The sequence below is a fragment of the Delphinapterus leucas genome, chromosome 18 (genome assembly GCF_059928025.1).
Source record: "Delphinapterus leucas isolate spDelLeu-1000000601 "Yukka" chromosome 18, BTC_Dleu_Yukka2, whole genome shotgun sequence".
NCBI lineage: Eukaryota > Metazoa > Chordata > Mammalia > Artiodactyla > Monodontidae > Delphinapterus > Delphinapterus leucas.
In genome coordinates, this window is record NC_143146.1 from 45181797 (window position 1) to 45198625 (window position 16829).

General features: G+C 37.7%; 1 protein-coding gene across 1 annotated transcript; it reads left to right on the forward strand.

The window, feature by feature from the left end:
• The first annotated feature begins 777 nt into the window (after window positions 1-777).
• PCDH20 (protocadherin 20) lies at window positions 778-6033 on the forward strand. The gene is made up of 2 exons (XM_022561165.2): window positions 778-918; window positions 1954-6033. The coding sequence occupies exons 1-2, from the start codon at window positions 787-789 to the stop codon at window positions 4672-4674; spliced, it is 2853 nt and encodes a 950-aa protein (XP_022416873.2). The 5' UTR covers window positions 778-786; the 3' UTR covers window positions 4675-6033.
• The last annotated feature ends 10796 nt before the right edge of the window (window positions 6034-16829 follow it).

Below are 16829 nucleotides of genomic sequence, written 5' to 3' on the forward strand. Positions count from 1 at the left end.
AACCACTTCTGTTACCAAGCAATTGTTGCCACTCTCCCTCTTGGCTCTTTACCTTAGCCAGAAGCCGCGGTTGTCTCAAAAGACCACAAGGCAGACACCCAGAGACACTTGCGCCTACAACTAGGAAATTGGCAGAAGCTTTGTCACCGCCAACTGCGAAGCTTCAAAATTAAAGCACGTCGAAACCTTCACCGATTTCATATATTTGCTTCTCTGCTTCAGACCGCCTTACTAAGAGTTTGAAGTTGCTTCTCTCTGCAGAGAAAGTGGATTTTCTTTCTCTGTGCAAACACTGCTGGATCCAAGTCTCTCGGAAGAACTGGTGGCAAAGCAGGCGTTTGGGGATCGCGCCTGTGATTGCTCCGTAGTGCCGACTTCCTCTCTCTCTAATCAGAAATAAATGCAAGCTTATTAATTTAGTCTAATTCTCCCTCTCACGCTCGCAACCTGTGAACTTGGGTCCTGACTGGTGCTGCGAGGAGGGAGGACGGTGGACAAGCGCCCCGGAGTCCGACCGGGTGGCGCCTAGTCGCCGTCTTCAGAGGCAAGTCCCCGCTCCGGCTCCTCCGGCGGGGTCTGGACTTAACCCAGGTCCAGGACAGGAAACCATGACCGTGCCTCGGTACCCCCTCATCTTTCTGCCCCCCGCCCCCCCCTTGAGCTGCTGTCCTTAACTGACGAGCCAGTGACTATTGGCTGAAGTTCCCTAGCCATTTGCATGCACAGAGAGGGAGTGTCTTCTGCCGCCTCCCCGTCAGGAGCGCGCCGACTGCAGCCTCCAAGGGAATGCGCGGCCGAGGGGATGCGCGCAGCTCGCGGGCCCTGCCAGTGAGCTGGCGCCCGGCGACCTGGCACCCGCGCCTGGATATGGGGCGTCTAAGTCTTTCCAGGAGCAGCACCAGCCACAGAAACCTACCGGTAAGGGTAGGGGTCCACGAGCCTCGCGGCCCCGACAAGTTACAGTACTGTGGGGCAGTTCCCACTCCTTTATGGTTTCTCAAACCTTTTACCGTAATTCAAACTTCCCAGGAAGGTTGGGTGGAGGGAACGGGAGTTTGGGATAATGTGTCTGCATTTTAGCAAGGAATAGGCAAGTCCTTGGGTCGTGAGAAGTTTCTGAAGCAGAAATGTAGGCAGATGAGGTGGAGGAGGCTGGGGTGTGCTCAATTGGCTTTGAGATAAAGGGGTTCGTAGATTGTTTCCTGCGGCCAGCATCTGGCTGTGACTGTCTACTGCAATTGACAAATTGTTTTTGCATAATCATTTCCCACATTTACTTTTCTTTCCCTAAGGGAGGGGGATTAGTGAGAGCTTGTTAGGGGGTGGAAATACAGATCCTTTCGATTTGAGTTTAGATACGTACTAAAATGAAAAGCAATTCTTCCGACCTAAAGCGTTTATTTGGTGGGGTAGGGAGTCCGAGGGGGTAGAGTTACTATATTATTATTAATTAATATTGTTGTTATCGGTCTCATAGCAAGGGATGCAACACATTTCGCATTTCGGGGATCTTAGTGGTAGAAACATTTCAATGGAAAATAAAGTGCCCACCTCTCGGTCCTCTCCACTACCAGCCCCCTCCCTCCCCATGACCTATCCTGGTGGTTCCTCTGTCGCGTTGCGCAGTTCTCTCCACTCCGACATGTACTTCCAGGGATGAGTTATGGTTTGGGATTCCGAATATTAACTGAGCGAGGTGGTGATGGGGAGCCGGGCAGGGGCAGGGGTGGGGGGGAGATGTAGAAAGTAAAGAGAAAAATTAAGTTTTGGAGACATTGTTGCCCCATAGATCTCTCCTTTACAGCAAGTTTCCTTTTCACCCCGTTCTGACTGGAGCGTTTGCCTTTGGGAATGGGGATGGAGCCAGAATGATCCCAGGGCAATGGTTCTGACTCCAAGCTCTGTGTTTTTCGCGTGTGTGTAATAAGCCTTCTCTCCACCCCCCACGTTCAGCATCTGCTTCTGTTTTTCCTCTTCGTGGGACCCTTCAACTGCCTGGCGAGTTATAGCCGGGCCACGGAGCTTCTGTACAGCCTGAACGAGGGACTGCCCGCGGGGGTGCTCATCGGCAGCCTGGCCGAGGACCTGCGGCTGGTGCACGGAGCAGGGAGGCAGGACCCGCAGTCGCAGCCCCCGGAGCACAGCGGCGCCGAGCGGAACCCTCCTCTCTCCTTCAGCCTGGCCTCCCAGGGACTGAGTGGTCAGTACGTGATCCTAGACAATCGCTCCGGGGAGCTGCACACTTCTGCCCAGGAGATCGACAGGGAGGCCCTGTGTCTTGAAGGAGGTGGAGGGGCTGCCTGGCGGAGCAGCATTTCCATCTCCTCTTCGCCTTCCGCTGACTCTTGTCTTTTGCTTCTGGATGTACTGGTCCTGCCTCAGGAATACTTTAGGTTTGTGAAGGTGAAAATCGCTATCCGGGACATCAATGACAATGCCCCACAGTTCCCTGTTTCCGAAATATCGGTTTGGGTCCCAGAAAATGCACCTGTAAACACCCGGCTGGCCATAGAGCATCCTGCCATGGACCGAGATACAGGCACTAACGGAGTTCAGACCTACCGCTTGCTGGACTACCATCGTATGTTCACCCTGGACGTGGAGGAGAATGAGAATGGGGAGCGAACACCCTACCTAATTGTCATGGGACTGTTGGACAGGGAGACCCAGGACCAGTATGTGAGCATCATCATAGCTGAGGATGGTGGGTCTCCACCACTGTTGGGCAGTGCCACCCTCACCATTGGCATAAGTGACATTAATGACAATTGCCCTCTCTTCACAGACTCACAAATCAATGCCACTGTGTATGGGAATGCTACAGTTGGCACACCGATTGCAGCTGTCCAGGCTGTGGACAGAGACTTGGGAAACAATGCTCAGGTCACCTACTCTTACAGCCAGAAAGTTCCACAAGTATCCAAGGATTTATTCCATCTGGATGAAAACACTGGAGTCATTAAACTTTTCAGTAAGATTGGGGGAAGTGTTCTGCAAACACACAAGCTCACCATTCTTGCTAATGGGCCGGGCTGCATCCCTGCTATGATAACTGCCCTGGTGACCATTATCAAAGTCATTTTCAGACCACCTGAAATTGTCCCTCGTTATATAGCGAATGAGATAGATGGTATTGTTTACCTGAAAGAACTGGAACCTGTTAAAACTCCAATTGCATTTTTCACCATAAGAGATCCAGAAGGTAAATACAAGGTGAACTGCTACTTGGATGGTGAAGGACCATTTAGGTTATCACCCTACAAACCATACAGTAATGAATATCTGCTAGAAACCACAAAACCTATGGATTATGAGCTACAGCAGTTCTATGAAATAGCTGTGGTAGCCTGGAACTCTGAGGGATTTCATGTCAAAAAAATGATTAAAGTGCAACTTTTAGATGACAATGATAATGCTCCTATTTTCCTTCAACCCTTGGTGGAACTAACCATTGAAGAAAACAACTCACCTAATGCCTTTTTGACTAAGCTAGATGCTACAGATGCTGACAGTGGAGAGAGGGGACAAGTTTCATATTTTCTGGGACCTGATGCTCCATCATACTTTTCCTTAGACAGTGTCACAGGAGTTCTGACAGTTTCTACTCAGCTGGATCGAGAAGAGAAAGAAAAGTACAAGTACACAGTCAGAGCTGTTGACTCTGGGAAGCCACCCAAAGAATCAGTAGCCACCGTGGCTATCACAGTGTTGGATAAAAATGACAACAGTCCTAGGTTCATCAACAAGGACTTCAGCTTCTTTGTGCCAGAAAACTTTCCAGGATATGGTGAAATTGGAATAATTAGTGTAACAGATGCCGATGCTGGGCAAAATGGATGGGTTGCCCTCTCCGTGGTGAACCAGAGTGATATTTTTGTCATAGACACGGGAAAGGGCATGCTGAGAGCCAAAGTCTCTTTGGACAGAGAGCAGCAAAGCTCCTATACTTTGTGGGTTGAAGCTGTTGATGGAGGTGAGCCTCCCCTCTCTTCTACCACAAAAATCACAATTCTCCTTCTAGATATCAACGACAACCCACCTCTTGTTTTATTTCCTCAATCTAACATGTCTTACCTGTTGGTTTTACCTTCTACTCTCCCTGGCTCCCCAGTTACAGAGGTCTATGCAATTGACAAAGACACAGGCATGAATGCTGTCATAGCTTACAGCATCATAGGAAGAAGAGGTCCTAGGCCTGAGTCATTTAGGATTGACCCTAAAACTGGCAACATTACTTTGGAAGAGGCATTGCTGCAGACAGATTATGGGCTCCATCGTTTACTGGTGAAAGTGAGTGATCATGGTTATCCCGAACCTCTCCATTCCACGGTCATGGTGAACCTATTTGTCAATGACACTGTCAGTAATGAGAGCTACATTGAGAGTCTTTTAAGAAAGGAACCAGAAATTAACATAGAGGAGAAAGAACCACAGATCTCAATAGAACCAACTCACAGGAAAGTTGAGCCTGTGTCTTGTATGCCCACCTTAGTAGCTCTGTCTGTAATAAGCTTGGGTTCTATCACTCTCGTAACAGGGATGGGCATATACATCTGTTTGAGAGGGAAAAGGCATCACAGGGAGGATGAAAATTTGGAAGTACAAATTCCATTAAAAGGAAAAATTGACTTGCATATGAGAGAGAGGAAACCAATGGATATTTCTAATATTTGATTTTTTTTTTTTTTTTTGCTGTGGAGTAACAGAGATGTTTTAACTGACTTTGGAGAGTCTTCACCACCCAAAGAGTGTTGGACATCTAATTTATAACTTGTACTGTATTGTAAATAGCTGTTTACAAGTTTTTAAATTCAAAATCAGAGGTTATAAAATGTGTACAGCATTTTTTTAATGAAAATTGGTACTAACAGCTTTGGAACTGTTATAAAAAAAGCTTGGGCATGATTTGCAGCTTTCATACACCAAGCAGATGATTGTTAAAACCCGGGAATAAGGTAAGAAAATGGTACATTGCATTTTTGGCTAAAAAAGTCCTTTAACCACAAGAGGGCATCAGCTGCTCCTTTGCAGGGAACTCTTTTAAGGTATTGTACATGACAGTTGTACATGAAATTAATGAAAGAGTCTATTTTAAATATATTGTTTTTAACATTAAACAAAGATGAAATTAAAGTAAATGGAATGTCACCCCACTTAAATGTATGATAAAAAAGAAAAGAAATGCATTTGTAAACAGAATGTTTATTACCTCAAAAGTGCATAATGTATAATTTGAAAGAGAAGACTTCACAAAGAAGCGCAATTCTTTTTTAGCAAGGATAAATGCTTTGCCATGTGTTAAAGATCTGACGTGCTGAAGATTAATTCGCCTTCTGTGTACTCTGGTTGCTTTCTGTTTGCTCTACCACTGCACTTGTTATTATTACAAGGGAAAATATATATATTCTTTCTTAAAGAAAATGTAACTAGCAATTATGTCCAAGAGAAACAGCCAGAAGCAAAGATATGTTTCAATCTTAGTTGCTTCATAGGTGTTCATGACATTTTCATACTTTCACAACTTGTCAGTAGTGTTCTATACTTGGGTTATGTATTAGATTCTTATATACTTAAACTCATGTGTTACAGAAAAAAAGAAAAACCTTATTAAAACAAAATTATTCTAGAAGCTGGTGGACACTACTTGTTGTTTTAGCTGGACCTTTTCTATGAAAGTTATGCTTATCTTTTTGTTGTTGTTTAGGTTTGTTGGCTACCGGTTCTGGCTTCCTTTCTTTGGCTTTGGATTAGGTCCAAGAGTTTATTTGTAAGCCCAGCAGCAGATTTCTTTGATAATTTAGCTTTTACTGAACACTTTGCAGTGAAGCAAGCTGGCTTATCAGTGACTGATCATCTTCACTTCCATGTGTGAGCTGGAAATTTTATTTTATATGAGAGCTATAGCAAAATTATCTTTGTAAACAAAGAATAAGTGTTAGCTTAAACTGGATCATTCTACTTTTGGGCATCATGTGTCTGTACTGTACCAAAAGTGTTTCTATGTCTGCAAATTAAAGGTATATATTTTCATAATTTCTTTCTCATTTTTACTGTTTTATATTTGAACATGGGCTTGTTCTTTTACTGAAGCTCCTGTTAATGGCATTCATTTGCTTTTAGAGGTAAATGTGGGTAAACTAAATATCCTGTTTTGCTAATGTTTATATTAAACTAATTCATTACTTAATTAAACATTTGGTAAATTATTATTAAATACATGTGTAGTTATAGACATATACACACACACACACATATATATATGTATATATATATAATAGAAAAAGAGTATGCCTATGTGTTTGATAGAAGTTCACATGAAAATTTACACCCATGCATGTGTACATGCATATTAATTTATTATGACTTAGAATCAATTATAAACACTCATTTTAATACATACTTATAACAAATCCTCTGTTAGCTGTGTTACAAGTGCTTTCAATAAATTTTAAAATAAAAACACATTGCAAAAAAAGAATTGAATACAAAAACTCAAGACCTTTTGAATAGGTATTAACTCATTTTCTTGTTTTCTTCAATTTGAGAATTTTAATAAATAAAATAATAAGCATATGAGGCAGTAGTGTTTGTTACAAAAAGGAAATATATTTTTATTGGAAATTCCTTTTTTATGAGAGGCCACTGAGCTAAGAAAGTAAGATCATTTAACCCCCCAAACTTTTCATTCATAATTGATATAGAGCAATGGAGGAAACCATCCTCCACCAGTCATTTTTATATCTGATTTCTCTCTTTTACAGGAAAGAAATACATGTGAAACAAGTAGCACCATTAAAAAAAAAAAAGTCCTCTACAAATGCAATGATTTAATTATCAGTATAAATAACAAAACATTTTATTCTTTTATGAGTTTGAAGAAGGTTCATGTGTTTGGGGTATGGATTTCATCTCTAGCATGAAAAAAATGCCTGTAACATTAATAAAAGGACATATTTCTGAATAACTTCTTGTGCCAAGATTTCCTTTACAAAAACATCTCATTCACTTTAAAAATATATATAACCAGGAAAGTTAAAGTAAATTAAGCTCAAAGATAAAAGCCCCTTTTTTCTAACACCTTGCGCTAGAACGGTTGCCAAAATGTATGCTAATCATGTCAATGTTGTTAGTTGAGCTGGCACAAAAATAAATGTTCCATTCATTAAAAACCCTAATATCCATTTAACAGTTTGAGAACCAGTGAGTACTCTTTGCCCAATTTAATGAAGAAGAGATTGCTCTGATCTTCACACTGCCAAACCCATTCTTACACTACAGAGAAAACTGTTCATTAATTTGGAGCTGGAAATTTAAAACAACATAACAATTTCAGCTACAAGGGAGGAAACAATTTACCTTACTTGACTCTTTAGAGGCCCTGACCCTATTTAAAAAAAAAAAAAAAGTTTTCTTGGCAGTTATGCTTTTATCAATGGCAGTTAAAAGCAAAAGGAAAAAGAGACACTTAATTTAAAACAATTTTGTAGTATTAGTGTATTAAAAATAAAATCCAAATCCTTTGTCTTTTTGGGTGTTTTGCATGTGTTTTATGAAAACACCAGGTATAATCTTGCCTAAGAAATACTATCAGTGAAGCAATATTAGGGAAGGTGTATAAAGTGGACTTGATTGCAGTAATAGCTCTCATAAGGATTCTAATTTGTGCTCCCAGAACATGTTTCGATTGACAACTGTAAAAAGAAGAATTATATAATCCTCGCTTGAGTTTACAGAGACTCGGGTTCCAATCTCTCCTTCCTCGGTGAGGTGAGGACTCTGTGGGGTCCTGACTTTTGGCAGACAACGAAGAATGTAATGAAAGGACAGCATTGAGCATATGGTGCTCTTCAATTCACTGGGCAGCCTCAGCTCACACCTACAGTCTATAATCATTTTTTAAATGTCAGTTATTGTTTGTAATTATTCTTAAAATAGTAGCACTTTTTTTCTGATAAAACCCTAAACTGGAAATGTATTCCTTTAAGCGTATAAAACAAAACTGAATGAACTTTAAGGCTTAACCCACTAATGTTAAGAAGTAGGAATACTGTGAAGGTTCAAAAGGAAACTCGGTCATTCATACCATACATATTTATTTTGGTGCTCAATTACCATGGGCTCAACTGAGAACAAGACAGAGTCCCTTGATGACTTTAGGTTATAGTGTGGGAGGCTAATAAGAAAACATTCAATCTGAAAACACTGTGTGGGATAAATCCTATTCCCGGGATGCCAAGTGAACCTAACTCAGTCTTGGGAAGTCTTAGAGAAAGTTTCCTAAAGGAGGCGATTTCTAATGTGGGCCCTCTCAGGAAGTTGATGCCTAATTTGAATATAAGAAGGAGAAGTTAGCCAGTGGAAAGTGGGCAGAAGGAGAGAAAAGGATATTTAAGGAAGAGGGAATAATGTGCAAGGCACACATGTCCAAGTGAGCACATCATGACTAAAGAAGCACAAATACTACTGTTCTTCTTGGCTGAAGGGATGAAGAGAATGAAAGATATTATTAACAGCGAACTTGGGGATGTACATGTGCTGCAAATAATAAAGGGACTCGTGTCATACCTGGAGGTTGCAATTTTATCCCAAAGCCAATGGGAATTTTAAGGATTTGACCAAGTTATGTGTGGTTTTTAAAGATTACTTTGGCAGTGTGGAGGTTGTGTTGAAAAATGTTCTAGAAACTGAACAGAAGGAGTAGTGACAACTTAAGTGAAAGATGAGGCTTTAAACCAGGCAATATGAAAGAGATATATAACATAGTAGGTAGTAATTTATAGCTAATAAGGAAACTTGTGGTACCAATAAGAATTAATCCACATGTGATAGATAAGAAAGTTCATAATTTTCATAATTTGCTTTCAAGCCTATTTTACAATAAACTTAGTTTTGACTAAACTAAGAATATCAAGAAAAATTTGACAACTGAGGGGATAAGAAAACAGCAATTATGAAAGTAAAAAATAAGCAAAATCTTACTGAAAACAGCAGAGTTAATTTTCCTTCAAATATTTCTCTTAAAACACACAATTTAATTTTACATTCATTGGAAAGTTAACCAAAGTGTGATACTTAAAAAGACAATATGACAAATATTAAAAAAAAAAAATTCTCTGAGATGAAATCACATCTAAAAATGAAGTCAATCAAAACTAACTATTAAAATGAATTAACAAGAATCATATATCTTCCCTGCATGCACTTGTAGAAAAGATAGATATAATTTAAAAAATAAAGCTTATACCTCATAAAGAGAAAAATATTAAAAAAATATGTATTTGACAAATATAATAATTGCAGGAAAATAATAAGGAAACAAAACTTTAGGAGATTAGGGAATAAGTGATAATAACCAGGGAAAATTTTATGAGCCTTACAGAAAAATGGAGGGCATAAACTTGATTTATAATACAGAAAAAAATATTTATTTATGCAGAGTTTATATTTATATGTATATACATATGTATATATTAGATATAGGAAAGGCAGGTTCAATTGTGGATATAAGAGATATGGTTAATTCAAAAATGCAGATGACCAGGCTTGTGTATATTAAGGTAAATGAAGGTAAACCAAGAATGACTGAAAGTTAGGAACTCACTAAATCACAAACTTAACAACCTCAAAGGAATTTTGGATTATTGTTCTTCTCCTTATAGTTTTGAGTACAATATCCTAAAGCATCCATAAAGATAAGCACTATTATCAATTATTTATTTACTAAACATATTTACTATTATCCTATACCTCTTATAAGCAAGACATCGTGCTAGGCCCAAAGGTAAATTTTGTTCCATTCTCAAAAAAGATCACTCTCCAGTTTGAGGAAACTAGTGTAAACTACACATAATAATGGATGAATATGTTCTCCCTCCCATCTACTCTTCACCTGTGCTTCTTGTACTTCTACCAGAGGGAAACAAGGATCAAAATGGCAGATGAAAGTGCTAACTAATGATATAAACTACATACTGAAAGCTAAGAAGAAGAATATCAAAATCATTAGAGGAATATAATCTTTGCAAAGTTTATAAATTACAAAATAGGGACTGAGTTCTTCTTGTGGAGAGAATGGGTGAATTTAAAGACTTTTATAACATATATTTTTAACTCATTTTGAAAATTGGAATTATCTATAACTCCCAAGTACAACTTTCACTCAAAAGATTAAAGAAACAAATGCACTGGGCACTGTGAACCAACTATTACTTTCAGAAAAATCATAGATTTACATTTCAGAATAATTAAAATGTGACTATGATATTTATTGAATCTACATATGTACCCTGTAGTAACCTTGCTACTATATTTCAAAGATAGCACTGATTTCTGCTTTGCAAATATACTTTATATAATTTCAAATTCATAGTTTTATGTTAATAAGATTTTTTTTTTTTGCGGTACACGGGCCTCTTACTGTTGTGGCCTCTCCCGTTGCGGAGCACAGGCTCCGGACACGCAGGATGCGCAGGCTCAGCAGCCATGGTTCATGGGCCCAGCTGCTCTGCGGCATGTGGGATCTTCCCGGGCCCGGGTATGAACTCGTGTCCCCTGCATTGGCAGGCAGACTCTCAACCACTGCGCCACCAGGGAAGCCCTGTTAACAAGCTTTCTTAAGGTACTTTCTTGGCAATGTAAGGTTTTGATTTAATGGGGTGTAAAATGTACTTTGGGAGTTGTTATGTAAATCTTTCAAATAATACTATGTAACAGTGTTTTTCAAAGTTATGAGATCTGGTATAACATATGATGAGAGAATATTTTAACATTAATGTATAAAAATTACTGCACATATGTTCTGAATCCTCCATCTCATTATGAAGAAAAAAATACTCCAGAGAAGTTAATTCTAGAAGATTCATAGGAAAAAGCATTGTACTTTAAAGGCAGAGTAAAATGGGCAAAGGAAGAAAGGTAACAATAACAATTTCAAAATTCTAAAAAAGTAAATTTTGTTTTCCTTTTGAAAAACTTCATCTACCCATCTTCCCTCCTCACCCCACTGTCTTATTAAGTTGGAAAACTAGTTTCCTTTACATTTTTGTAGTTAAATTATAAAATCATAAACATTTTCAAAGTCAAATGAATGTGGGCAATGCTAATTATAAACCAGGTGCTAAAAAACACTATTGCTTTATATTGAGACAGCTTTCCATTTATGATCCTTTCAATTATTTTTTCAACAGTAAGAAGTTACATTTGTTTTACAGATTTTCTTGTAATAGCAGTTAATATTCACTGCAAGAAGAATTACAATAACAGGTATTTAGCTTACCCTTAAAATACTTACATTGAATTATCTAAGCATTCAAATTTAGCAAAGCCAACTATTCTGCATATGTTTGATTTCTCCATCTAGTCCTACAAAGGATTTTCCTACAAAAAAGTAGTATAGAACATATAATTTTCCCAGTCTCATTTACAAATGTATTTAGCAATTGAATCAGATTTCTGTGAAGCATAACTGAGTATAAGTTGTCTTATAAGATTCTTTGAAAAAAGAGATTTAATGTAACTTAAGTGAATCAAATTGATTGCTTTTTTATGCTTTATGCTTGACTCAGGGCACACTGTTTGAAATGCTGTGACAAACAGCATTCCCCATCAAACCATTTGGTGGGAGTGTCAATTACTGCAATTAGAGATGATTTCTAAAAGACCTCAATAGTGAATGTACATATTGGGAAAGAAAGGTAAAATATCTATGAAAACTTACAAAACATCTGTCTCATGGAGCCAGGAGGAATTTTAAAACATCAATGTTTTCTTCCCCTTTGAGCTTCTTTGATCTTTCTTACTCTATCATCCTGTTGGTCTCTCATAAGGGAAGCTCAATATTCTCAGAATCCATTTATTAGTCTATCTATGGTAGGCAGAATAGCCCCCCAAAGATGTCCATGCCTTAATGCATGGAACCTACAAATACATTATATTACATGGCAAAAGGGGCCTTGCAAATATAATTGATATTATGGACCTTAAAATAGAGACATATCCAGCCTAGCTGACAGTCTGCAAGGAATAAACTTGGAAGTGGGTTCATCCACAGAGCTTCCAGAAAGCAATACAGCCCAGCTGATACCGTGATTTCTTCAATTCAAAACACCAAGCAGAGGACTGGCTGAACCACTCTGTACCCAGATTTCTGACTACAGGAATGGAAATTAATAAATGGGTGTTATTTTAAGCTTCTATTGATAATTTTATGATAATTTGTTAAAGCCATGATAAAAAACTACTATGATACCCTGAAAAATACTTTACACATCCATTAAAGTTGGAGTTTAGTTGACCTAGTATAACAAAACATTCATTTTATTTTGGGTAATTTTTACAATAAATGTTTTAATTTTTCTTTATAAAACATGGGTGTTAAGTATATATTTAATTATAATTTGCTAGGTAAAGTAAAAAAACAAATCTTAGAATAATTATATGTATATATATATATATATATATATATATATATGAAAATAAAATCACGTATTGTGAGCCTACTGTGTTCCAGGCAGTGTGACCCTGCCAGTTAAACTCTATGTTCATTTTACTTTTACTAAGTCACAGAAATAAACAGAAAACCAGAGGTGTTTTTATTTTCCTAAAAGACATTCTCAGTTGACTGAAGCTGGAATGAATAATACTGAATTGTTGATTTCATCTCAGACCCAATTATTTATGAGATGAACTGAACAAGTGATATTTATAATTGAGATACTGTGGGTGGATGTGTTGTGATTGCATATGTAAAATGTTTATCTGATGAAAAAACATGCATGTGCATGTTAAAATGCATCTTTTTGTTGTTGTTGCAGACAAGATGGCCTTTCTAATGGATGAGTCACTTCAATCAATGGATCATTTGAAGTGACTTGTAATCTCTAATTCTCTGAAAACAAGCACTTTGAGGAGTTTCTTTTCTTTTTTTTAAAACACATTCATTCTTATTCCATTTGTCTACTAACTCTACTTCCTATTCAAAAGCTGCTTCAAACTATACAATGAATTCACAGAAGATGAAGCTCATTAGAATCATTAATTTAATATGCACTGACTTTTTATTGGGCATTTACTTTTGCCATATCCAATACATAATACATAGGACCATATTATAGAAAACACTTTACTCTGGTAAAATGATATCATTTTGCAAGAGCAGTCAAATAGTTTAGATTCATATCAGAACTCCTGTGATGAAAGGCTAAAATACAAAGTCATTTTTCCCCTCATGTTGCAAAAAGACATGTTTCTTTCTTAAATATTTACATTTCTCTTTCACTTTGTATGTCAATCATTTTTGAAGATTGTAGGGATTTGGTTCTAAATTCTAATCTAAGAAAAACATTAGTGACACTGGTTCAAATAAATTTAAAATACAAATAGGAAAAGCATATTCCAAGAATGAAATGTTCACATAGTTAATAAAGAAATAATTGGGGTGGAGAGACAGGACATCATAAGTGATCATTTAGAACACATTTTAGAAAGAAATTGGGATCATCATTCATGGAGCTAAATACCTGATTTCTAAATGTTGCCGAGTCTAAGCTACACTTTCACAAAAAGAACATGCCTTTCACATCATTCGTCTAATCACTCACTAGGCTGTGGAATAATTTCTACTCAAGTTATTCACTTATGAAATACATTTAGGATATGGAGAAACTCAAAACTGGAGTTTTGCATAGAAGTGGTCTGGCTCTCTCTTCTCTTCCTAGAGGTTTAGTTATTGGTTAAACATGAGCCAAGTACTGAGACGGTACTTCTCAAAGATCAGCATTTCCAGGTACACATTCCAGAAGTTCCTCTCATGCTTGAGTTGAGATGGGAGTTTTTCCGAAGTTGTCAGAAAAACCTACAACATTGGAGAGCCTCTTCTCTGAATGTTTTTAGGCGGTCCTTGTTGATGTGGAACACAATGCCTCCTCTGCTGGATGGGTTGGGTAACCACTGCTCAGAAAATGGCAGGCAGCTAGCCGCAGAGCCCTTACAGGCCTAATAAGGTGACATGTGTTGTCATCTTGCTAGACTCACTGTGTGGCGCACAGACCAGCAGCAGCAGCTGTAGAAACATCTGGTTGCTTGTTGGACATAAAGAATCTTGGGCCCACCCCAGATCCATTAAACTAGAATCTGGGGACTTCCCTGGTGGTCCAGTGGTTAAGACTTTGCCTTCCAGTACAGGGGTGCAGGTTCCTTCCCTGGTTGGGGAGCTAAGATCCCACGTGCCTCATGGTCAAAAAACCAAAACAGAAGCAATATTGTAACAAATTCAGCGAAGACTTAAAAAAAAAACAAAAACACTAGAATCTGTATTTAATATCTCCAGTTGATTTGCACGTACACTAAAGACTGATAAAAATGTGTTTGGATCATTGGCTCTCACATTTGTCTGCATGTTGAAATAATCTAGGGAGCTAAAAAAATAACAAATGATGCTTGGGTCCTACCCCACAACTTTCTGATTTAATTGGTACAGGGAGTAGGATGGGAGTCAGGATTTGTTTTTAAAAGCTCCCCAGCGGCTTTTTAATGTGTAGCAAAGTTTGAAAATCACCAAATTAGGGTCCTACTATTCTGTAATTTACCACTTTTACTTGGTATTCTAACATCCAGCCTATTAAGGATTTATTTCATTACTGGAAATTCCTCCCAACATGTTATAAAGTAAGACACTATTTCCAATACTTCCTAAAGATTAAACTCATAAATTAGCATGAATCAGATCTTTTTTTATTATTATTGTCATCAGAACATTATCATTATAATCAAAAGCAGACAAAGTAACTAGAATGGTAACTAGCATGTCTGTTCCTACCTTTTAGAAATTTTAGTCTAGGACAGTTCCTAGAATATAAGACTGATGAGCACAGCGACTTTGTCTCTTTGTTTTTAAGGTGTAGTTCTAGAACCTACATAATAGAGACTCCATAAAAAGTATCTGTGGAATAAATGAATGAATGCATGAATGGCATGTGGTCCTAACACATAAATTAGTGTACTTATGTACTTTAGAAGAAAACCATTATATTTTGACTTTAAAAGACAACGTAGGGAACTATACTCAATATTTTATAATAACCTATAAGGGAAAAGAATCTGAAAAGAATATATATATATATACACATACACACACACCTGAATCACTTTGCTTTAAAACTGAAACCAACACAACATTGTATATCAACTCTATTTCAATTTTAAAAACGAACTTAAAAAAAGGCAATGTAGCAGAGTCTTGGAGGTGATTCTGGGGGTAGTGCTCTGAGGAGTGTTTGCAAATAGAACAGGTATGATTGGCTCCATCATCTTACATACCCTTAGTGTTCTGGTTCGTGCTTAGGAGGGAAAAAGTAGGGAAGTGGGTAGCAGAGGTATCATGTATTGGCCATTGGGACAAAAATGTAATTATTCAGGAGGTTCTCTTTTCTAGGGGCTATAAATGCTGTTTCAACTATCAATATGAGAGGTGTCTAGTAAGGAGAAAGAATAGGGGAAAAGTATAGAAAAGTGTATTCTAGGCATGAAAATCTGAAGTAAACAAAGATGAAATTACTAGCAATTTTAATTGTTAGGAATGAAAGATGTGCTGATGAGAAATTCACTACTTGTCCTCCCATTTTATATGACTGAAAGGAAACAGAGAAATCCTGCCTAGCTTGATTAGAAGTGAAAAAGGACTGGCAACATCCAACAAGGTAAAGGAAACATGTATTTATACCCTGCATCTTCCTACTACTGGTGTTAAAAGCTTGGGGAAACTTCATAAATATCTATGAGCCACATTTTCCCAAAATTCACACAGGGGAATGACCTGGGTTTGTTCTGGGATTAGAGATAATGCATGTAAAGTGGCCAGCACTATGTCTTGTACATGGGACTCAATCATTCAAATATTATTTCCCTTCTCACTCCCCATTTGCCTGCCCTAGCTTATTTAAAGGATGACATATTAAGGGCATAGAAATCTCCAGGGCCAATTTTTGTATATTTAGGACCTAGCACTAAATGTTTGTTGAATGAACAAATAATAAAGGTGGTTGGTATTACTTTGAGTTTCAATTGCTTTGTATGGTGGGTAGGGCGGAAACACATGAAGATGTAAAAATTGATTCATAAATTAATTTATTAAAAATTCTCATTAAGCATCTAGTATGTACTATGTACAGACATACTTTAAAATGTGCAGTTGGAACCATTCTTTGGCACTCAAAGTTTATCTAAGGACACTGAAAATAAAACTTCATTCTAATGGGATAAATGTCAATAGGGGATGAATAAAGCCAAAGGAATCAATTCAAGCATTTGGTTTACAGTATTTTCTATGCAGCTAGTTTCAATTTCAAAATTATTAATAATCTCAAGGCTGAGTACATTTCATTGAGTGTCCACATATATTGTCACAGCAGAACAAGCAGGAAAGGCCGGCTGGAAGATTTGGGGAGTTTGGGCTAGAAGCATCATCTGTTCCTTAGTTTTTCTTGCTTTTCTTTGCCTCCTGCTTCCTTAATTACATCCAAATTGTTCTTTCATTTGTTTTTCTGGCCCTTGCATCTGAGACATGATGCCAGTAATACATGCCATCTTCATTCGGCTCCTTTCTTTCTAATTTGTACTTCTAACCTATTGTTTTTGTAAAAATGTAGGATTTGTCAATTCTCTCTCACACCTGTCCTTCTCTTTGAAGTAGACACATGGATACATTTTATGATTAGAAATTCAGTCACAAGATAGTAAATATGCTGACCAACTATCTCTGCCACCCTTAACCAACCAAACCTTGAAGGACACAGAAGGCAGCTACAGATTGATCTTACCTTGTGAAAATATAC

Bases quoted from the DNA above. Each gene is read 5' to 3' on its own strand.
- PCDH20 (XM_022561165.2), top strand. From the start codon at position 787: ATGCGCGGCCGAGGGGATGCGCGCAGCTCGCGGGCCCTGCCAGTGAGC. The intron at 919-1,953 runs GTAAGGGTAGGG...CCCCACGTTCAG, and splicing joins CCAGCCACAGAAACCTACCG to CATCTGCTTCTGTTTTTCCT.